The 23,634-nt window shown below is 41.7% G+C and overlaps 1 protein-coding gene across 2 annotated transcripts in view; it reads left to right on the forward strand.

The window, feature by feature from the left end:
• The window catches only part of SFMBT1 (Scm like with four mbt domains 1), a 139,431-nt gene that overhangs the window by 97,245 nt on the left and 18,552 nt on the right, over positions 1 to 23,634 (forward strand). For both annotated transcript variants that reach the window (XM_043551602.1, XM_043551603.1), the window contains exons 3-13: positions 4,652 to 4,892; positions 6,163 to 6,251; positions 7,418 to 7,664; positions 9,741 to 9,838; positions 11,199 to 11,300; positions 13,798 to 13,948; positions 16,286 to 16,368; positions 17,901 to 18,027; positions 19,886 to 19,999; positions 21,298 to 21,340; positions 22,669 to 22,733. In XM_043551602.1, the coding sequence (XP_043407537.1) occupies positions 4,652 to 4,892; positions 6,163 to 6,251; positions 7,418 to 7,664; positions 9,741 to 9,838; positions 11,199 to 11,300; positions 13,798 to 13,948; positions 16,286 to 16,368; positions 17,901 to 18,027; positions 19,886 to 19,999; positions 21,298 to 21,340; positions 22,669 to 22,733 (1,360 nt within the window). The remainder of the gene's footprint in view (positions 1 to 4,651; positions 4,893 to 6,162; positions 6,252 to 7,417; positions 7,665 to 9,740; positions 9,839 to 11,198; positions 11,301 to 13,797; positions 13,949 to 16,285; positions 16,369 to 17,900; positions 18,028 to 19,885; positions 20,000 to 21,297; positions 21,341 to 22,668; positions 22,734 to 23,634) is intronic.

Consider the following 23,634-nt stretch of genomic DNA (forward strand, 5'->3'; position numbering starts at 1 on the left):
AGGTCAGACAACCAGACCGCCGAAGACCAGAGCAGATCTACCACGTAAACTTACTGAAGCCCTGGCGTGACCAAGAGATGTGCCTGGTCATTCGGAGAGCTCCACCTCAGACGGACAACCCACAGGGGCAGGTGAGGATATTCCCCGAGTTAGCCCCAGAACAACAAACAGAGATCATTGGTATGATCCAACAGAACCAAGATGTGTTCTGTACGCAGCCGGGCCGTATGACATTGGTCCAACATCATATTGTCATCAGGCCTGGAATAAGGGTGACAATAAGACCGTACCGGGTACCGGAAGCTAAAAGAGAGGAAATTAGGACAAAAGTGAAGAAGATGTTGGAACTTGGGGTTATTGAAGAGTTCCGCAGCCAGTGGTCCAGCCCTATCGTCCTAGTCCCCAAGCCTGATGGCACCCTGAGGTTTTGCAACGACTTCCAGAAGTTGAATGAAGTATCCCAATTCGATGCTTATCCAATACCACGTGTCGACAAATTAGTTGATCAGTTAGGCAAGGCCCAATACCTAACCTCTCTGGACCTGACCAAAGGATATTGGCAAATTCCCCTGGCCAAGAACAGCAAGGAGAAGACTACTTTCTCTATACCTGATGGCCTGTTCCAATACACTGTCCTCCCTTTTGGACTCCATGGGGCCCCTGCAACATTCCAACAACTTATGGATAAATTGCTGCGACCCCATGCCATGTATGCCGCTGCCTGTTTAGATGATATAGTCAACCATAGCCCTGACTGGGAAACCCACCTAGGGAAAGTAGAAGTGGTACTAGATGGTACTAGATGTTTTGAGTTCTGTTTTAGTTCCTCATTGATGAATGGAATTCAAAGCATTAATCTACTGAATACTTCCCCCCCCCACTTTTCTGTCCACCAAAATCAACCCGTTATTTACCCAGAAAAATTAATAGGTTTTTACACTGATTTTCACCTGTTTTAGTTGTTGTGGTAATAAACACTGATAAATTGTCGGGAAAAATAAAATGAAATAAATGAAAATGAAGGGCCCTAAATATAGGTCACCTTTACTAGATCTGGGACTGTATTTTGGAAAGCAGTGACTCAAAGGACCAAGATAGCAAATGCTTGGATGTATAAGGGGGGCCTATCAATAAGAAGTGGAGAGGTGGTATTCCACTGTATATGGCATTAGTGAGAACATCCCTGGAATATTATGTCCAGTTCTAGTGTAAACGCTTTAAAAAGGATGTTGGCAAATTTAGAAAGAGTTCAGAAGAGAGCTATGAGAATGATCTGAGGTCTGGAAAACCTGTTTTACTGTGAGGTTGAGAAGTTAAATTTCTTTAGCTAACAAGGAAGGTTCTGAGGTGACTTCCTCAGCTCATAAGACTTACATAGGCAGTAATGTCTAATCATAGATGGCTCTTTAGTCTACAAGACAAAGGCATAACAAGATGTAATGGCTGGAAGATAAAGCTAGACAGATTCAGCCTAGAAATAAGGTGCGGTTTCTTTAGTGAGGCTAATAACCATCAGACCACTTGATGAAATTCCAAGGCCAGTATTATGCAGGAGGTCAAAATTAGATGATCATAATGGTCCCTTCTAGCTTTAATATATGAATCCATGAATGATTTTTCAGCTAGGAACAAGGGAATCAGCACTATGTAACTAAGCTTTTCATGCAGCTATACCATTACCACTAGCATATGTACAGATGGGGAACCTTTGTAGTCTGTGACACCTGAGAGAAGTCTATGGGCCCCATGGGTTCTAGTCCATATACTGAGTTGACTCAGGAACCTGGAGGCATTTTGTTTCCTCTTTCTCATGCAGTTAATAGCAGGTGACTGGGAGGGTGAGGACTGTGATGAAGTTATTTTAATTTATGTGCTCCCAGTGACCAGGTGTCTAGTTTCCTTGTGCATTCTTATACTTGTTTTCCCTGGACTAATAAATCTGTTAATCTCTCTGCCTATGCATTCCCATCCACTTTTTCTCATTCCCCTATAGTTCGGATGATAGCCAGCTAGTGATGCTAGGCTGATTGGCAATTGGAGATGGCTGGATTTTTATAGGAAGACCTGGAAGCATTGCCTATAATTCAGATTGCCGGACACTTCCTATTATAAGACACTCTCTGTTTTCAGCGCTTATGACTTTGCTAAACTTTAACTGTTCTGGCTGAAATTTTTCCTGCTAGGTGTCTGCTTCTGGCTGAAATTTGTTGGAAAGTTTTTAAGCTAAGAGTTCATCAGTTCCCAAGAATGAGATTTGGAGAAAAATTGTGGTTTTGCCAGTGTAAAAAAAGAAACACCAATTAACCCCTCCCCCCAGTTCTAGCCATCTTTTTCTTTGAGAAGCTCTATTGCTCCCATGTTTTTTGCGTATGTAATTTGTGTATGGCCATGAAATTGAGCATATCATTGTTTTATGTACCCACATGATCGTGGTCCCTTATTCTGTCTGTGCAAGCCCTCTTCCCTCCTCCTGTTATACTTATTGCATCTTGTTGTTAATCAGTGTTGTCGTCTTAGGACAGAGAGAGTCTTTCTGTATTTGTAAAGCAACTGGTACAATGGGGCACTGTCCTACTGGGGCCACTATGTGCTATTGCAATACAAACAATAATAAGATGTATCCTTGGTCAGGCAACTCAGTTTTATGCTTGCAGGACATAACATTCTCTTCTCTAAATTCAATGCTTGAAAGTTTAACAGATTTTCAGCGTTGTTACCCAGGGCGTCTCATCCGTTTGAATCTCGTCAGTGGCCAAGTACAAACAAACCATACATTTTGTCTACAAAATTTAATTTTGTTGCAGATTTTTTTCTTTACCAGAAGAGGGCACTCACCTCTCTCTCTCCAAGGAATCCTCTGGTGAATGGGCAAACTTTTATTGCAGTTATTTGGGACTTTGGCACTACAGCACTTTCATAGGTGGCTACTTCTGTTGGTGTTCATTTCTAATTCCATGTGATTATCTCTGTAACACAGTGAGACGGGACCCCCACTTACTGTCATGGAAATAGAGTTGCTTTGTTGCTTTGCCTTCTTCAGGTTTTGTACAGATGTTGCCAGCTGCAGTAGAGAAGGGAGCTTGTGGCTTTCTTCTCTAGATTTAGAGTGTAAAATATTGTCCTCTTTAAATCTTTATTTTAAATAGTCTAGGTTTTAGGTGTTTTTTTTTCTTAAGGATTCTGAATGGCAAATAGACAAGGAATCCAAAGGTGAAGAGCAAGAGCTTAAGAAGCTGAGCGCTTAATAGGCATCTATAAACTTGTGCCTTGGTTTTCTTTTGGTGTTCCTGACACTTCTGTGTATAATAAACTTGTGCTTAAATGGATGATTGATAAAAATCTAATCAAGTAATTACAGACCAGCCAGTAACAAGAAGGTTGGTAGTCAATAACACACACCAATCAATCAATCAATAACTTGTGTCTGACGTGTGGAAAAGTATTTCTAGCAGTTAATCCAAGAGAAATGGGCCTTTGGACCAGCTATGTATGTGCACCAATTACTCAGAGTCAGCTGTGGAAAGGAGTATGAATGCTAGATTTTTGAATTAAAATTGGGAACAGGGATGTAGAATAAAAGGTAGCTCAGATGTATCCTGTAGTGGTAAGGTAGTTAATTAATTAATGTATCCTGTCTTCCTACCTTGTCAGAACTACTTCAGCCACTGGAAGGGAAGCATCCTGTACTGCATTCTCATTTTGAGAAAAGGATAGACGTTTCTGTGTGGAAGACTGTGCAGCCAGACTTTTTTTTATCTTGGAAAGAAGTTAATGATGGTGCTAATGGGGTGAATAAGATGAGGCTCCTCAGTGCTCTTAATATTCTACAGATTGCGTATGTCAGTCTTAGGCTTTATGTGGACATAACTGGAATGCAATGGTAAAACCATTCCAAACCTCTAAGATATCAGAAGTAATAATGGGGTGCAGTGACTGGGGTGAAGGACAGAAACAAACAGAGAGCAAGTGCAGTTGAAGGCAAGCAAAACATGAAAAGAGTAAAATTTGGAACAAATGTGACAGAGCAGAAGCCATCTGTTTAGCGAAAGAACAGGACAGTGTGCTGACCAAGAACTCAGAGGGAGCAGCCTCAGAAAATTCATTAAAGCCTGGAATTTGCTGTGCAGCTGAGTCCGATCTTGTGAGACAAAGAAGCATCAGTCCCTGGAGGGGGAGGTGGTGGTATTTCAGTATGAAGCATTCATTTACACTTTCCACAAGAGGGTTCTTGAGCCAACGAGGTTAGAGAAAATAGGATGGATAGGTGCCAGGTGGGATAGCTCAGAATAATGAAAATGTTATTCTTTTACACCAGGGATCAAAGTATGTTGAAAGATTTTACTTTTAGCGTCAACTGGCCTGAATGCCCAGTTGTGATTTACTGAGCTTTTGGGTAAAGGATGGTGTACTGCAATGAGCAGGTTTTATTTTAATTAATGATAAAAAGATCCCTTCACACCATTTAAAATGAGATCATGTTTAATTATTTAGATGATCATATATGTCCCTGAGGAGGCAGACTGGCATTTTGGGAGGTGACAGTTGTCTGGTAGGGTACTGCTGCTGGCCAAATATAAAAGGGTGTGCTTTACCTCCCTTACCTTAGAGTTTGTATAAGCCACTGAACTGTGGTTGTTTTTACTTTTTTCAGGTGGACACTAGTTTGCAGAATGGCTTTGCCCCTGGTATGAAGCTAGAGGTTGCTGTCAAGTCTGACCACAACACCTACTGGGTAGCCACCATCATCACTACTTGTGGGCAGTTGCTCCTCTTACGCTATGATGGCTATGGGGAAGACCGCAAGGCAGACTTTTGGTGCGACATCTTGACAGCTGACTTACACCCAGTTGGTTGGTGTGAGCAGAACAAAAAGATTCTCAAAGTGCCTGAAGGTAACAACTCCCCATGGAAATGCGGGAGTGTGGAATTTATTTTTTGATGTATGTTTTGCCCTTTGTAACTGCTAGAAGAAGCAATTTGCACTTGCTATAAAACATCTCAAACTGTTAAGCTAATTTGACTGCCCACTTCATCTCAAAAACTTCTATATACTTGCAGTTATAATGGATCCTTTTATCTGAGATGCACCAGTAGCTTGGACTCAAATTAGACTTGCCTTTAAAACACAGATTTTTGGTACTCAACTAGCCATTGCCACCCAAATTCTTTGGTTTTGCTATTTTTTAGGCATTTGCATGGGAGACGCTTTTTTTTTTCATAAAACCACCTGTTTTTACATAGAACCTACTCTGTAAATGACTGTGCCTTGTGCTTGTAATGAGTTTAAGTCCCAAAGCTATGTTTATATCAGTGGCCGTGATGTACAAAAAATAAAATAAAGCAAATACCAGGTTAATTTTGAGCTGCACAATCGGTGTTTTACACTTACCTACTTTGCTGTCCCTCCTTGTAACAGACTCTCCGTATGACCACTCCAATATAGGTCTTCTCTACATAGAACGTCATCCTCCTTCTTAACACTCTTTCCCCCTCATTGCGGTATATCTGTATGGTGCTCCCATTGATGTCAATTTCCAGAGTCTGGAAAGAAAGCAGCCTGAGAATGATCTTTGATATGAAGATGCTGTTGGGGTTGTGCTCTTGGTTTTCACCTGGTGCCTGCCTGTGGAATGGAATGTCTGATTGGCCATCCCCAAGACGGGCTTGTGTTTGCTCCCTCGCATCATTTCTGGGTAACTGCTGAGACCTGATGCCCCAAGAGCAGCTCCCCATACTGGTTCCCTGTGAAACCTGTTTATCAAAGTGGTTGAAACTCACACTTCAAGGCAGGTGAAACAGAGATCAGTTATTTAACAAAGTTCACTCGCACGATCGATTTTATTTAAAACTTCAGATCCGCCCACTTTCTCCAACTCTTGTCTGTTATCTGAAGACATTGTACTCTTGTATTGAAATGAAGGAAAGTTCTGAGTTGACCCTATCTGTTGAAATAACACTAATGTGAAATCTTGCTTATCTTTAAGTATATCTAAGGTAAAGTCACACTCTGATGTAGGAGCATATGGGCCTTCTTATTGACGTGTGGATGAGAAATGTACCCTCCTGAATGAAATCTCACAAGGGCACTCAAATGACTTGTTGCTTGAAGTAGCGTTTTGCTGGCCACAGAAAAGTAATCTCTCACCCTTGTTTTTTGTTTAGGTATCAAGGATAAGATATCTGACCAGGAAGAATTCCTTCGACAGACACTGACAGGAGCATGCAGTGCTCCTGCTAACCTGCTAGAGGGTGTGAGTGTTTATTCAAATAGACTGAATTAACTCACTTGAAACAACAGTGAGGCTTCTGTTTTAGGGCTACGACACTCTTAGCATCTTTAACCACAGTATATAAAGTAAAGCCCTTTGTAAGTGAATCATTTCTACATCTTTCTTAATTTTAAATGCTATTACTGTAAGCTGTTGAAATTCAGAAAAATATGTTTGGTCCACCTTCTGGTATCTGTGTAGCATTTGTGTTTTGTCAAATGCTTTCCTGAACGTGTTTGTAACTGCAGATTCAGATTATCTCTTCCACCCATTAACGCCTGTCAGAGTAAAGGAGCTCCTCGCAAATTCCCTGAGTGCCCAGCCCTTTCTCTTAGCCTGTTCCTCCTTCCAAATAGCTTTGTGGAATATCTTCCTTGTCTGATCTTCAAAATGCCTCCTTCCTTAGTCATGTCCCCTGTTAATCTTCTCTTTACTATTGAACAGATATTTTTTTCATTCCTTTTGTCTCCCTCCTTAACTCATGTACCTCTGCTTTAAATGGGACAAATTCAGAACCTTTTTAACTGTCACCCATTTCTCTGTAGCTAGATCTTTGGTATGAATAAAATAGAATCAAGAACAAAAACCTGGCCACCTCATTCAATCACTAATCTTAATCTGTTCCCCATACAGGGCAGTGTGATGGCACTTCGGAAAATGAGTGATATGCTTACCATTTAGCATTGTTTATATTCCACCTTTTAACATGGGCATCTTTGCTTCTTTGCTATCCTGTCCTCTTACATATTAAAAAGATGTCTGAATTTTTAAAGGGTGGGCTGTATTACTCCACTTCAAGCCCTGAATGTACAACTGGCAAATGCCTCTGAAACAACAGATGAACAGCACACTGATCCCATGCCTTTGCAAAAAACCCATAATTTTATGACCATGACTGCAGATACCACAGGAGCTCTGATGCAAGCAACCATGGCTAGTGAGTTCTGTAATCTCTTTGGTTAAGGGTGCTATGCTATTTGACTCCTATATTCATGTTTCAGTTGGACAAGTGGTCCACAGCACAAAGGTGTGTCTATGACACAGCATCAGTGACAGTGCAGAATCTATGTAACTCAGTCTATTCTGAACCAGTTCTATGAGTCACTTACCTTATGGTCCTCTTTTGTTCTCTCCATTTTGGCCTGCAGCTTCACAGAGGGAAGAATCCCTTGGATCTCATTGCACCAGGCTCCAGACTGGAATGTCAAAACTCCCAAGATTCCTTGGAAGCCTGGATTGTCAAGGTGGTGGAAAACATTGGCGGGAGGCTCAAGTTGCGCTACGAAGGGTTGGTAGATTCTGACCAGTCTGATCAGTGGATGTTCTACTTGGATCCATTTCTTCATCAAATGGGCTGGGCAACTCAACAGGGATATGACCTCCAACCTCCAGCAGGTACCAAGTAACATTTTAAATCTATTGTCGATAGAGCTGGTAATCATGAGCTTGAGACTGGAGTCCCCTCTTCTGTGCTCTAAATCTGGATTCAAGATCCATGTGTGTTCACACCACAAGACTCAGATCTAACAAACATCCCACTCTTTTTAATGAAAGAGCGTTTCATTAAGTAGTATGACAGAGGTTACACCCGCTTGTTCTAATGTTCATAGCTGTTTTTGCCTGTCACCATCTTTAACCTGCTTGTTGTAGGCATTGAATATGGGGGAAGGATTGTCTTTTGACATTTATTTTAATGGCCTTGGGTTCTGGTATGAGGAAAATAATTATTGTAATTAAGTGTAACTAATGTAATGCTATATTTCATCTCTTGGGAGGCTCCATCCCAGGGCTCTTCACAAAGGTCCCCATTTCTTGCTCCTTAACAGCACACCTCTATTAGACCCAGGCCATAGAGACTTCCCAGCCCACTATGATGCCTAGACTTCCATCTGAAGTAGGAGTACAACAGTGTATAGTAGGTTGTCCTAGAAAGTTAATACACCCTAAGGAATGTGGCGGTGAACAATGCATGTAGTGCAAATGCCGGTCAATGTAAAATGGCTCTCTCTGAAGTTCAGGGAAGTGGAGATGGTGCCACTCCAACTTCAGCATAAGTACCTCCTCCATTAACAAAACCACACAAGATAATTTGTCATAATACATATTTTAAAAGAGGAGCTAATTAAACTTATTATGATAATTGATTATCCACTATAATCGGGTGTCACACCTTCGGCAGTAATTAGCTAAATAGAAGCCAGCTTCCAAAGATGCTGTTTTGCTAAGTATCTTTACTCCACTGGTGGTTTTGGGTATGTGGCCGCAACTCCCCCAAAGGGGTACCGTTCCTGCTGATTACATTTTGTTGTGTGTTGTAGCTGGCTTAACAGTTGTTGGGAGTGACTAATCACGCTGCTGTTTTGAAAGTATATCCTTCCTCTGCCTTGGAAATTACCCTCTGAATCACAGTAATTCTTGGTTTTGGTCACCAGCTCAAAAGGCAGTGACGTTTCTGATATAAACTGAAAAGTGCTGGGCTTTTCTCCTAAACCCTTAGCTGCAAAAGCAAAAGACAAGTTACTTCAGAAACACAAGGTGCCCATGGTCTCAGTGATGGGCGTCTACATTAAATTCTAACTTTTAAGCAGTGCATGTGCATTTAGTTTTTTAAAAGTCACAATCTTTTTTTTTTTTTTTTAACGGTTAGAGGAGAAGCCCAATCCATCTTCCTGCTGATGTCAATGAGAGTATTTCCCTTGTTGATAATTGTATCAAGTCCCAAACCAGTAGGATTTGGAATCACACTGAAAAATTAATATTCTGCTTGTTTCACCTGCATCACTATATTGATGGAAAATAAACAAAATTCTATCAGTCTCTCTCTCTTTAAGGATTTGAATAGTGCAGTTTTAAAACACTGGGCATATGTACTATTTTCTTAATCCAGTTTTGGGCTGCTTCCTTGATATTCTGTGAGAAAAGCCTTTTGGTATCCAGTTCCAGGAATCCCTTAATAAATCTTAGCAGGAACCCACCATTGGAGGTGGTAGCAACCTGTGATGGGGCATACTAAAGGAAATAGCCCCACCTGACTGTGCTGTACTCTGCGATACTTCATTGCTTGCTGCCTGTTTAACCTGCAGCCATAAAAATAGAGGAAATGACCAACAGTAATCTCATTTCATTAGTAAATTCAGCATTGTACATTCTTTTATTACACTGTGGCTGTGATCAGTATGACCCCAAGCTTGCCATCAAATTAAAGATGTAGAAGCATATAGTTCACACAGTGGAACTTGATTTATGTAGTCCCTCTTCATACACAAGGTATCCTAAAGCTTTTAGAAAAGCTGAGAGTTCTTAGCCAGAGCTCTGAGGTAAAGCAATATGGTTTCTTAATGGATGCTCTGCTTAGCATTTAATGGGTCTTTACAAAGATAAAAGTAATTTAGCTTCACCCTCTTCATTTTCTGTGGGAGATACAAGAACTCTGCTCGTTCACTGTGCTACCTTTTTTTTTTTTTGCTGAAGCTATCCGGTGCCTGAAAAGTGAGGCAGAATGGCAGGACATTTTGACAAAGGTGAAAGAGGAAGAAGAAGGGTCCTCAGTACCCACTGATCTCTTTAAGGTAAAATATCCAGTGCATAGAACTTGATCGAGCAAGGCTCCAGATAGTGTAGTGAGAACTGATGACTTTTGTCATAGCTGTAAGAATTAATTGTGGGAGAGCAAGCCATTGGAGCAAATTGAATGAGGGCTTGCTATTGCTGACTACAATGATGTATTATGTCAGGGTCAAGTGTTTATTGAGCAGTGTTGCCATTTGATGCAGGTTCTGATGTTTCCCATTCAGGTGGCTGAAACTTAGGAAACAACTACTTTGTCTCGCTTTGTTTAGTGCTGAGGGTTAGAAAAATATTTTAACTGACTTGTTTGGCCTCTGGCCACATTCTGCTGCAAGTTTGCAAAGCTCCTGGGGGAAATCTCTTGGGGCCTGTCATAGGGTGGTCCCACAAGGAACATCTTTCTGTGGCAGGCTGTGGCACAAGTGCGCCTGCCTCAGTTTCCTCTCTCAGGCAACCCAAGGATTCCACTTCAGTCTCTCTTGCTTCAAAAATAACCTTCCTTGGGGCCAGTTTATTTTCAAAACTATAGTGCAGATCAGTCCATAACAAAAGTCCCTACGTAGTCCCTTCCGCTTCCTGGTTTATAGAGTCCTTAAAATCCCATGACAACACACCACATACCATACGCCAGCATCTTCCACCACCCCCAGGCTCCTCCTCAGTCCTCTTATGCCTCTCTGACAAGACAGCCACGCCAGCCGTTCCAACTAAAGTGCAACCCTGATCTTCCCAGCAGAAATTCCCCCACAGTCACTATACTGGGAGATCATCTTCACCAGGGAAGCATCCCTCATTGCCCCCTGGTCCTCACGCTTTCCCTTACTTCCTGCTTTCTAGCCTTGGAGATAGCAGCAGGTTAAGTTCCTCTGCTGCTCTCCTGTCCAGCTAAGGAGTCAGCACACAGCTCCCTCTGCTGCTCTCTCACAGTCATCCCTCTCCAGCCCCCCTTTCCCCGGAAGTCTGGCTTGGAGATACCAGCCAGCAAACCCCTCATGCTGTGCTCCTGCCTACAGCCTTCTCCCAGGAACCAGCTACAGCATCCTTCCAGGGCATTCCTCAGTCTCCTGGTCTCTGGCAGCTCTCACCTGCAGGAGCGCTGGACCTACTTCATTTACAGGGCCTGGCCACCCCCTGATGATATGGAAAAACTCACAGCTTCAGTGGAAGGACAGTTGCCCCTTATTTTCATTATACAATTCTTGCTGGTACTCAGTCACCTGTGCCAAACTTACAATTTACTAGAACAAGGCAGGATGAGCTAAAAAAGTCTTAGTTAACTTCTAGGTGCTTAAAGGTGAATACTGTCGGTTGTTTTCCATTAAAAAACATGGTTAATCTGTGCTCTAATCTTGTGGTTTTCAGGACAAGCCTGTGATTGGAGTGCATTCATTCACTGCAAGCATGAAGTTAGAGGCTGTGGATCCAGTAGCACCTTTTGTCCTCTCTCCTGCTACAGTTGTTAAGGTACCAGGATTCATTCTGAACTCTCCAGCTATGGCTGAAGCTCAGTTGCTGTTTTTGTTCTGTGCTTGTTGATTGAGAATTCCCTGCATGCTTTCTAAAATTTTACATTAGAGTTTAAGCTGCAGACTTTTCATAGATCACATGTGGGTCAGGTACCTGCCAGGTGACTTTGTCCCAGGGGTGAACACTTTTTAGTTAAAAATTGGTGCAGTGAGAATCATAGCCTAAACAGCCAAAATGATGAGTGCTGGGTGCCTAAACTTTGACTCCTAAATCCATACTTGGTCATGTGTCACAGAATCACAGGGTCAGTGCTGTCTTGGCTCCGTAATATCTCTGGGAAGAAACCCCTTAGGTGTAACAGCCCTCCTCAGGAGTCACACACTCTTGGAGCTTAAGCTCTAGGTTTCACTGCCTCCTGGAACTGCACCTCTGCACCTTCAGCTTGCCTGTCTCTCTCCATGAGAAGCCCTCTCCCCAGGGAGTCCACTAACTATGGACCCCCTGGGGGGCCTCCACACCCAGAGGGAGTAATGCAACCCCAGTCTTTAGACTGGAGGGACTCTCAGCCAGCATAAAAACAGAAAGGTTTATTGTATGATTGGAACACAGCACAGAAAGTTCTCAGGGGCCTCAAGCATAGAAAATATTAGCAAAGTCCAGCATCCAGGTGGGCTCAGGCTACTCTTCGCGGTCCAGAAGTGACCACTCCTTCCAGCAGCCCACGCCGTATCTCCTCCAAAGCCATTCTCTGTCCTTTGTCATCCTTTCCTTGGCAAACAGATCACCTGGTGTGTCTCTCTAGCCCTTGGTTGTCTCATTGGTCAAAGCTGTCTGGCTCCCAAGATGGGGTAGGCCGTCAGTTGCTGGGTAACAAAGTGTCCAGGCTGTCTGGGTCCCGGCTGCTAGGCAGGGTCACACTTGGTTCTCTACAACAGTAAACACCCTTTCCTACCACCTCGTTAAACATGCAGCACATAGGTGGAAACTGAGGCACACAGCATTCATACAAAAATTCCTCACTTCATCACATCCATGCAACTTAGAATGGCCTGATTTTCACATGATGCTGAATCCTTATAGCTGCCATTAACTTCAGTGGAATTTGTTCATACTTACTTGTCATCTTTTGAAAATTGTATGGATTTAAGAGCCCAGCTTTAGACTCCTGTGTTTGACAGCTTTTACCAACATCTTTGTTTTAGTAAACACCTAAGAGGTTCCAGAAGAGACTGTACACCCACACACTATGCAGGTTCCAAAAGAGATTGTACACCTCAGATTATACAACTTATTTAGTCTTCCTTTATGTATTTTTAAACAAATGTTGTGCTCCCTTTCGCTTTTTACTATAGAATTAATGTTCTTTGAATCTTTGCTCCTACATCGTGTCTTACATTTCAGACATTTTATTTCTCTCTCCTGTGAACTCTAACTTATCAGTCTCTTTAAATATTCAATACTAATTTAATACTCTGAAGTACAGCCAGTTCTGAAGGGAGTAGAATCATTATGGCACTTGTTGGGGTTTTTTTTGTTTGTTTGTTTGTTTGATCTGACATTCTAAGTGAAAACACCCAATATGGCATTTGTGTGTGTGTTTGTGGCAGTACTGCATAGCTGACCCATCCTGTTTAGCATCCATTATATCATTTTCTGTGGCTCAGGTTCCTAACCATAGTCCTCATTCTTTAGTTATGTATTTTGCTTATTCCTTACAGGATGTCATACCTTTATGTGTCTGATTTTTAAATATTTCTTGGACTTCTCAGTTCTTAAATTTGTATTGTATTCTCATAATCCTGGGCTCCAAAAACATATTGGACACATCTCTCCAAGCTTTGGATCACACATAAATTTAATCTTCTCTCATGCTCTTTCATCGTCAGTCGCTGTTGAAAATAGTGAACTTATGAAATAACTAATCTCTCTAGGATCCCACCCAACATTGTCACACATTAAATAGTTCATTATTGTTCATTCATTAAAACAAAAAACAACCAACCTAAGTGTATGTGTTTTGTTTTGTTTTAATAATATTCCATATATCTTGTATGTACTGTGAGGAACATGAAGCCAGGATATAATATGTCCACTCTATTTCCTTTTTTCTACTAAGCTTGTTATCTCATCAAAAAGAAACAAATTAAGTTACCTTGATATGGATTGTTTTGATGAGCCCATTTTTATTTACTTGGAGTCATATAGCTCTCTCGGCAATTACTTATTGCTAGCTATTTATCACCTCATTTGTCTTTAAGTGCCTATAAATTGACTGCTTTATTAATTGTTCTATTACATTTCCAGATATTATCGTGCAGTCTGCTGGTCTGTGATTCTGTAAATCATCCTGTCTTTTTTCTTTTTCTTTATCCGTCTAATATTTGCAAATGCAGAATTTGGAAAATACCTGACAGTAGATTAGCCTTCAAAAATTAAGATATTGTATCTGCTACCCTAAGGCCATCTGTCTGTCTCTTTTTGGATAACTTTGCAGGTGTTCAATGAAAAATATTTCTTGGTAGAAATTGATGACTTGCGACCAGAATGCAAAACCAGCCGGTCATACGTTTGTCATGTCAACAGTACTGGTATCTTTCCTGTGCAGTGGAGTCTGAAAAATGGTTTGCATCTCAGCCCTCCACCAGGTATATGTCTGCATTTTTGTCTCACTCACTGAAGTAGGCCTCTTTGAAAGTGAGAGATTATTATCCCTCAGTGCACTGTGTTAAAAATCTACAAGCTGGGACAGCATTTTTGCAGAAGAGATGTGTGCTCCCGGCAGGAGGAAGGGAAAGATCCAAATTCAAGGAAGCAGCAGCACTAAGCTGGTGGAGTCTGGGCTTCTCATGGAGATGTACTTGGGTTTGAGGGCTGTAGGCACCCCATGCTTTTCTTGGAATGAAAGCATCTGGTTAGCCTTGGAGGAAGCATGCATTCCAGGGTGCAGGGAGTTAGTGAGCTATAGCCTCACTTCCTGGGATATCAGATTGCTGTAGCCAGGACAGTGGCTGTTGAATTTTCTTCTTCTTCATCGTGCCTGTTCAGCTTTATTTTCTTACTCCCCAAGTGTTCAATGATGGAAATGTGTAGGGAAGAGGGCAAAGATCTTAGGGTTTTATATTGCCACCCATCACCATAGTGTCTGAGCTTCATTTTAGCATTTCACTGGTTAATAGGAGCAGAAAGTGAAAGGAGGTGTGCCTCTTCCCTTCCCTTAAACTAGGTGTACTAAGGTACTGTGGCCAAAGCAGCACTGCTCTTCCAGCCATCTAGCTCCCCAGGGCTGCATTCAGAGACCATTAAAAGGTTTCAGGCTTCTCTTCGAAGCAGCACCCACAGAAATGGTGTCTCCTCTAGAGGAAATGTGGTGCCTTCGAGATTCCTATTAGACATAGCTTTGGCTGACACAATAACAAAAACATAAATAGCCCCTGTCTTGGTTAATCCCAGGAGAGGTTAGATGGAATTACTGCAATTTAACATGAAACAGTATCATAGATGCTGTTTCATGTGTAGCTTTTTATCTTCTATAAATTCCTAAACCCCAGTCATGGTGCTACTCTGTACCATGCTATGCACTTGGAAGAAGTATTACAGCAGTGCTATAGTTCTTCTGTTGCTAAAACCCTGCTATTTGCAATCACATGCAGTATCCTATGCAGGCAGAATAGCATAACGGTGCGGTTTCTTGGTCCCTGCTTCCCTTCCTTTATGTTCATCTTGTTTAGACAGAATACAGGAGAAGGGAATATCTACTCCAAGAAGAAACTCTTTTGCCTGGGTACTGGAGATTTTGGACTGAGAGCTCCCTACAGCTCTGCATTAAGGCTCCCATATCCCAAATTAATATAGATTTATTATAACAATAATTATGGAGTAACAAAATAGATTATCAAAACTTTTATGAAAGATTAACTACGATGCTTAATGGCTACTTAGTGGATTTGCATAGTGATTCATCCTCATCACACTACACTAATCGCCATTTATTTAATATACAGTACATCAGTGCCTAGCAAATTTAAAGCACTATGTAAATAATAACAACTTCTATTAAATCTTAAGACTTTCTGGATTACAACCCTTCATTTAAAAGTGAGACTCTCTTCAGCTGTGCAGTCTAATCTTGTGGGACACCTTTCAAGGAGTCCTCATGCATTCTCCAGAATGTGGTCAACCTGCAGTAACAACATGTTCTGGTTAATGCCCTCTCATTCCTAGCATGTCCTAACTATCTCCAAGCAGACAGTCTCTAAAGAGAAACTAAGACCCAGATTTTTAAAGGTATTTAGGTGTTGCTGCACTCAATGTTGCAACACCAAACTGTGATAGGAGCCTACACCTCATTTTCAAAAGGGATCTAGGCAAGCGTCTAAGATGCAGTTGAACATATCGCAATACAGCTGCAATTGTAATAACAGAGAAGCTAATGCCAGGACATTGTAAACTTTGTCTTCGCTGCAGTGTTGTTATCTCCTACGGAGTTAGCGGCAAATAACACTTGAACAGCATAGAGTGTTTCCCTTAGCAGCATAGAGTAACTGAGTTCTCGCTGCATTACTAGCTCCAGTGTTAGCCGCACTCAAACTTCAAAAAACACCGCCTGACAAGCCAGCTAGTTTGAGTTTAAAGCATTACTTAACTTGGCTAGAGACTTGTGTGTGTGAACGGGAGTCAGGTAGTGGCAGCACTCGAGTTATACCTTGAGCTAACGCTGCAGTGAAGGCAAACTCTCAAGCAGTAGGGCATAACTTAAAACATGCAAAACCACCCAGGGCCTGATCCTGAGTTGCTTACTTGGCAAAGCTCCTATATTCTGTGAAAGTGGTGCTGGATTAGGCCTTTCATTGGACTGTGCAGCCCATAGGCCCCAATTGGGAATTAAATCATCCATATCTTGGATAATGCAAGCATTTGGTTGACTGGAGTCATCTGTTTGGTGTAATACAATTAAGCAACCACTTTGCTTGCTCTTTGCTCAGGTTATCCCGGGCAGGACTTTGATTGGGCGGACTACCTCAAACAGTGCGGTGCTGAGGCTGCTCCCCAGAGCTGCTTTCCTTTGGTAAGCTTTTCTAGAATAATGCTTTTTCCTGTACTGGTGGCTACTCCTCATGATGTCCACTTACATAAACAACACCCTTGCTTCTTGTGATTGTTACAGGGACACACAATGCTTTTGACCCTGTCACCTAAACAGCGCTCATAGTTGTTCATGGAACAGAAGTGTCTAGAGAATGTAATAAAGGTGAACTGAAGTGTTCGTGCAAAAAAGTCAGAGTTCCCAGATTAATAGATTACAGTGGCAGTGTGAATCTAGTGTAAAAGGCCATTTCACATAAGATGTAACTGTCCATGGAATCACTGCCACTGCACTGGTCTTTCATGTGTGCATCTATGTTAAAATGGTACCCTTCCCCTGCTCAACCCTTGCCACCTATCTAGGGTTTTTTTCCCCACTCTTCTTCCTTAACTGTAATTATGATTTGACTTGAAAATTCAATAAAATGTTCCAATGGGAAAAAATTATGAGCTAATTTTAAAAGTAAACTGCTAGGACTTGAGTTTGGGTTTTGTCATTCTGTACCACAGTGGTGATATTACTAGCTGAACACTTTGTGAAAGCAGCACCAGAGGGCTGTTTTCTTAACCCTTGCCAACCCTCTCTCTGGATAATATTGAGGCAGATGTAGTCATCAGGGAAACACTCTAACTTCCTGGTTTAGAAAAGGGGGATGCTGGCAAAGCTTTTCTTTTCATCTTATCCTCCTCTTGCCCTCCTCAGTGTCTGAAAATACAGACTCTGGGCTTTTCTGAGAGGAGTGGGTTGGGAGGTCCTGGGGATGACTGTAGGGCATCTTTTACTAATTGATAATATTTAGCCCTGCCTTGCAGGGGTCTGGACGAGAAGACCTCTTGAGGTCCCTTACAGTCCTATAATTCTATGATTCAGATAAGCGTTGTAAGTAGGGAGGGAAATAACATAAAACCACTTTTTTTCCCCACCAGAAAAGCCTGCCTTGCTGTCTGCAGTACCTAGTATCCATTTAGATGAGGAAGGAAATTTAATTGGGATTTAGTGCAGCTGGGATTGTCGCGGGTGCTGTTTTTTTGTTGTTTTTTTTTAAAGGGCTTTCCTATTTATCATAATGGAAAAAGGCAGACTGAGGTTGCGTTCTGCCTGTCAGTCTGATTATTTCAGTTTGCTAGCTACTGAAGTTTCACTTGCAGGTAAATAACTGGGAGGAGTTTCTTGATTCTAGTTTTGGTTAAATCTCTGTCAGTGAGTCTCTCAGCTGAATTTTTCTCATGCTCCAATGCAAATGCAACCCTATGTGAGTGTGTCATTACATACTATTCTGCCTTGCTTCTCTGAAATTCCCTTTAACCTGAAATACGGTTACATATTCAGACGTGTTAATTACACTGAAAATTCTTTGTGAATCCTTGATTACCCACATGAGTTTGAAGTCCCCCATCATGGTCGTGTAATCAAGTTTGTATGTTTTAGTCCTCCACATGGCTGTTTACATCTGATAGGCTGGTAAATTCACATATTTTCTCCAAACATCCCTTGATCTGTCATCTTTTTATTAGCTAACTTCCAACCATGGATTTAAAGAGAACATGAAACTTGAGGCTGTGAACCCTGTTGATCCAGGGGAAATTTGCATTGCCACGGTCACCAAGGTGAAAGAGTCCTACCTCTGGCTTCAGTTGGAGGGTAAGTGCCCCTTAAGAGAACAGGAGGCTTGTCCCGCTCTGACCTTGCCACAAATCATGTTAGTACACCAGTCTCACCTGGAGATTGATTGATGGTCATAAATCATCAGCCACAGACACTTTCTGCTAAAAATGGCCAGCAAATCCTTGTCTCCTGTAATTGAAGGACGATATTGTTAGCCCTTTCTCTTGCTCCTCTCCTAGTTTTTAAGATTTAAAATGGCAATGTTCACTTATCTTGGGGTTAAAATCACCCCATGCAGAGAGTTGGCACAAATCACTGTGTAAATCTATTTTCAGCATTATTCTCAGAAAATAAATTAATTAATTCTAGGACTTAAGTAGAGCATGGGCCTTGTGGTATCTCTCTGCACAGGGGGTGACTTTCACTTAAGTGAAGGTTTTACCCAAGCTGAGCAGCATGACACCTGGAGGAAATAATTTGCAGCAGAAAATCTAACAAGATAGAGCTGGCCTTTGCATGCTTCTTTATATTTCCTTTTATTTTTCATTTATCTTTGAAATATGAACACCAGAGTTACGGACTTACCGGACAACCAGACACCCTATGGAACTGGAGGTCCTCAATCAGGCAGCAGTGCAGACCAAAAAAAATAAAAGCAAATACTGTACTGCATCAGGGCTTTAGCCAAGGAGGGCAGGGGCTGCAGCCTTGGCAGGGGAGAGGTCAGGGCTCCGGGCTGGGTGGGGAGTCTCGGGGCTTCTGACCCTCACAGCACCAGGATTCAGGGCTTTAGATGGGGTAGGGGGAGCACTGGCCCCGCAGTTCTGCTCCTGGTTTCAGTTTCATGGGGGTGCTGGGGCTCAGGGGTTCAGCCCCACGGCTCTGTTCCTGGCTTCAGCCCTGTGGGGGGTGCTGGGGCTTTAGCTATGAGGGGAGCACCAGCTTCAGCCCCAGCACTCCTCCCATAGCTAAAGCCCCTAGCCCTGGTGTGGTCCTACCCTCCCCCCAGCGCTCCCCCCAGGTCTAAAGCACTGAGCGCCAGTGCTCCCGTGGGGCAGAAGCTCCGAGCCCTGGCGCCCCAAGAGTCCGAAGCCCTGACTCCCATCCTTGCCCACGGCCCTGAACCCTCTCCCCACCCCTTTTTGCAGCTGCAGTCCCAACCCCCGGGTGGCTGACATCCATAACCTCTTCTTCAGATTTCAGAGTAACAGCTGTGTTAGTCTGTATTCGCAAAAAGAAAAGGAGTACTTGTGGCACCTTAGAGACTAACCAATTTATCTGAGCATAAGCTTTCGTGAGCTACAGCTCTCTTCAGTATGCATCCGATGAAGTGAGCTGTAGCTCACGAAAGCTTATGCTCAGATAAATTGGTTAGTCTCTAAGATGCCACATGTACTCCTTTTCTCTTCTTCAGAGTTACGGAACGTTTCAGAGTTACGTGCAGCCTCCATTCCCATGGTATCCATAACATCAACGTTCTACTGTATTCTTCTTAGCGTATGCACAACATGCTTCAAGTGGCACGTGACTAGGATTCATCACCGAATTTGGTCTGCTAGTTGAATCATTAGCTTCCCTGCCCTGGGCCAGGTACTGACGAGGAACATGACGTGAACACCGATCCATGCCCCCCTTGATTTTATTTAAAGAACAACAAGGTGCATTTACTATGCATTGTGCTACTCTGCTGAATGAAAGATGACAAACTCCTCCTTTCCCAGCTTTTAGAAGTGAACAAATAAAATCAGGAAATAGTTGCTGATAAATGAAGGAAGGGGAAAATACTAAACCAGTGGCACTATTTTGCAATCATGTTGACATACAGATAGCAGGTCCCAATACAGAATTTTGAAACTGCTGTTTCGGTTACATTTTGCTTCTTTTAACTGAACAGGCTCCAAAAAGCCAGTTCCTGAATGCATAACGAGTGTGGAATCGATGAATATATTTCCAGTGGGTTGGTGTGAGACCAGTGGATTCCAGCTCAGACCTCCTCGCAGAGCAATAGGTACTAGTTCTGTTCTCTTTGTAAACTACTAGCAGTCAAGGTGGGGATGGAAAGTCTTTGAAGCTCTAACAAGTGCATCTACTGCAGCATTATCCCCGTAATACATGATGAAACTACAAATGAAAGTGTCATCTCATTTTTAAAAATGTATGCAATTACTAGTGTCTGCATAAAATATGAACACGTAATATTTTTAGGAATCTTTCACTTGCAGGGGGTGGGGTGAAAAGCGAGACACAGTACAAACTTGTACATTCATATACTTCATATGTCATTATGCAGTGCAAAATGACTAGGAATACAGTAGTACGGGCAGCGTACAACCCTTATAGTCCATTCAGAATGAGATTTAAAGTAATGCAAGGGGCATATCAAAGGGGTGACCCCCAGCAACACTACTCTTGATTGCAACACAGTTTGTGTATAAAATACATAGCAATCTCAAACATGGTCAGTCAGTCAGTCCATAAAGGCAGTTCATGTAGCTTTAAATTCATCATTCTGTTGAACAGTTCTTCAAGGTGTCTAGTTTCTCCAAGCACAAGCGTAGGCCCATGTTTCACTAAATCCACGTGTCTGTCTTTCTGTTATAGCAGAATTGTTTTCACTATAGCAAATGCCTGGATTGTAACCTGTATTGGCAGTTGAACACTGCACTTAACATGTAGCTATTTTTATATAACTTCACAGCATTATCTTGGTCACATCATCTTGTCTAGAACTTCTTGGTGACATTAGATTGCCCAGTTAGACCTGTAAAATATTCAAATACCACAGTACTGATGGGTGAGAGAGAAGGCAGGCATGCAGATTTCTTTTTGGCTGTTATACATACTTTGATGACTGGCCTGAAAAGTACAAGTTTGTGAAGAAGGTGGTTCTGTGCACAAAAGCTGAGATTTTCACAGCTGGCTAGGGGATCTGATGCCCAACTTTTGTTAATTTCAGTGAAAATAGGACATGCAAATCCCCTAAACATTTTTGGATAATCTCAGCCCAGATGACTGGTATAAACCTTGTATCGGAGTGGTAGCCGTGTTAGTCTGTATCCACAAAAACAAGGAGGAGTCAACCAGACTTGTCGTTGTTTTGGTATAAACTTCGTGTCAGCTGTTAAATGATTGCAGCAATTTTTGCATGTAGATACCTTTGGCTTAAAACTTAGAGGAAGTGCTGCCATAAAAAATATTTTGTAATGGAAGTTTAACTTGCTTGGCTTTTATTTATTTATTTATTTTATTTATTCAATCAATCAATCCTTCCCCCCCCCCCATCCCCACCCCAATCTGGATTTACAGTGAACAAACAGAGGAAAATTGCTGTGGTTCAACCAGAGAAACAGTAAGTAACAAGTTTTGTACTATTATTATTTATTATTATTATAATCCTTGTGGATGGTGATTTGTCTTTGCAACTTTGGTTTCATAGAAAAGGGACAGTGAAGTTTTGTCAGGCTTGAGTTTATACCTATACTTAATTCCCACTGATTTTGAAAAACAATCTCTGCCCTTCTGAAATGAGAGCTACAGCACTGTTCAAGGACACTCTTTATGAGTGGGAAGCTGGGATTTTAACAGTTTAGTGCATATAGACTGCACTGATGGTTAATAGATCATCTCACTCTGGGATTTTAATTGTTGCTTCATCCCTTGTTTTAAGGAGCTGAGCGATCTTCCAGTATTGGAGGACACTTAGGGTTTTTTGCTGTCTAAAAATATTTGTCAGCATTGTCATCATATGGATTTCATGATGGAAGCCTTAAACTACTGTAGTGGTTATCCTAAGTTGGGATGATTGCTTTAACTCCTTTCAGTTCATTTTCAGATTCATTCTCCCTTCAGAGCACACAGCCATCTTCATTAGTGTTAATGTGAGTGCCGTGTACATGTGCTCTGAGGAACAGAATCTGACTTCCTTAGTGTTCTGTTGTGCAGTTGAGATTTCCGCATTATTTGATAGGAACGTTCAGCTGTTCTATGTGAGAGCCCTCGTTCAAATAGTGTGCAGCTAGTGTGTTCCTCCACAGTTGGAGTTGTATTACATGAGATGCTTACCAGATTGAAAAAGGAGAGAAAAGTGGGAGGAAAAAATAGTTCAAATAGAGACCATCCTTGTGTTCTCATCTTCAAAGGTTTTGTGAAACTATGTAGCATGAGCTTGTTCAAGTGACACGTACAATGGATCTCCCTACAGTTAGTCCTGCTGATCTTGATGATATTGCAGGTATCAGATTTTACATGGTTGGACATCCCAATACTTGGTCCATTGTTTTCAGTAAAATAGACTCTCCTAACATGCCAAGCCACCTGTTTTTTAAATGGGGCCATTAGAAGTGTTTTTTAGTTTTTGTTTGAATCCGCATCTTTTCAAACGTGAAATGTAAAAACTGTGATGGTGTCTCCATGATGGAGTGGGCTGTGTTACCAAGCACCTTTGACACACCTGGCTTTTTCAAACAAGGGAAGAACACCACCGGCACAGAGCTAAGCCAGATCAACACAATTGCCTCTTCCTACAGCCTGAGTAAAGTTGTTAAATATTACAAAGATAATTGAAACCATAGGCTTGACACACTAAGTTGGGAGTGAGAAAGGACCTAGCCTTTTCGCAATCAAGATGTTGATATATCAACCTTGGTCTCTTTCCCAACCTCCTCTCTCCCATTGCAGAATTTTGTCTTCAAGGACTGTCCATGAGAGGCTGAAGAACCAGGAACTGAATTCCACTGACTCAGGTAAGCGTCTTGTTTGTTGGGTTAAGAAGGTGTGAGAGTTCTGTATCTTTATGGCATAATTGTCCAGCTGCTCAGTAACTTCAGCAGTCCTGAATAGTACAATAGGGTAAACACTTTTCGGAAGGATAATCTTTCAAATGGCAAGGAAGACTTAACTTGAGAACAGCATACAATTACTGCTGCACATGGTACAATGAGAACATGTTGTCTTGATGCTGGAAGTTGGATTATTGTACCACTTAATCTTTTCTCCCACCAATGGATGTGCTGGGAGCACCTGGAGCCAAAATATTTAGTCTTAATAACCCAGTTGTTTACAAAACACTTTCCTCTAAGCTATATAAGTGGTATACATACCTGTAAATCCCATATGCTGTGAGTGGGAAGGAAATTAATTCATGTCTAAGCATCCCCCAACAAAAATGTTTTAAAATAATTTTGATAGATACATAAAACTGTAGCACTTGGGTTGGGCTATTATAACAAACACGTCATACTCCACACCGAACTGTTAGAATACTATACTGATGTGCAGGTTTGTTTGTCTTTGTGATAACTTGATCATCAGTCTAAAGCAAGACTGTTCAAAGTGTAAAATAACTCGTGCCAAATGGCAAAATCTGCTCATTTTCTAAAGTGTTGAAAGAATGTATATAAGTACATCTGCTGATGAAACAGCTATACAATTCTATCCGTATAGCATATAATCCTAAATTGCTCTGTTTCCCACACAGTAAAATGCATGTCTAAGGCTGTACCACTTTGCATATTAATTGGTTTTAAAATGGAGATATAATGTCATTTCATCTGTTTATCAGTTTATAAACCACTGGAATTATGGCCTTTTTAGATTAAAGTGCTTTTCAATCAAAATTATAGGACTACAAGCGTAAAATTACTT

This window comes from Chelonia mydas, chromosome 7 (assembly GCF_015237465.2).
Source record: "Chelonia mydas isolate rCheMyd1 chromosome 7, rCheMyd1.pri.v2, whole genome shotgun sequence".
Classification (NCBI taxonomy): Eukaryota; Metazoa; Chordata; order Testudines; family Cheloniidae; genus Chelonia; species Chelonia mydas.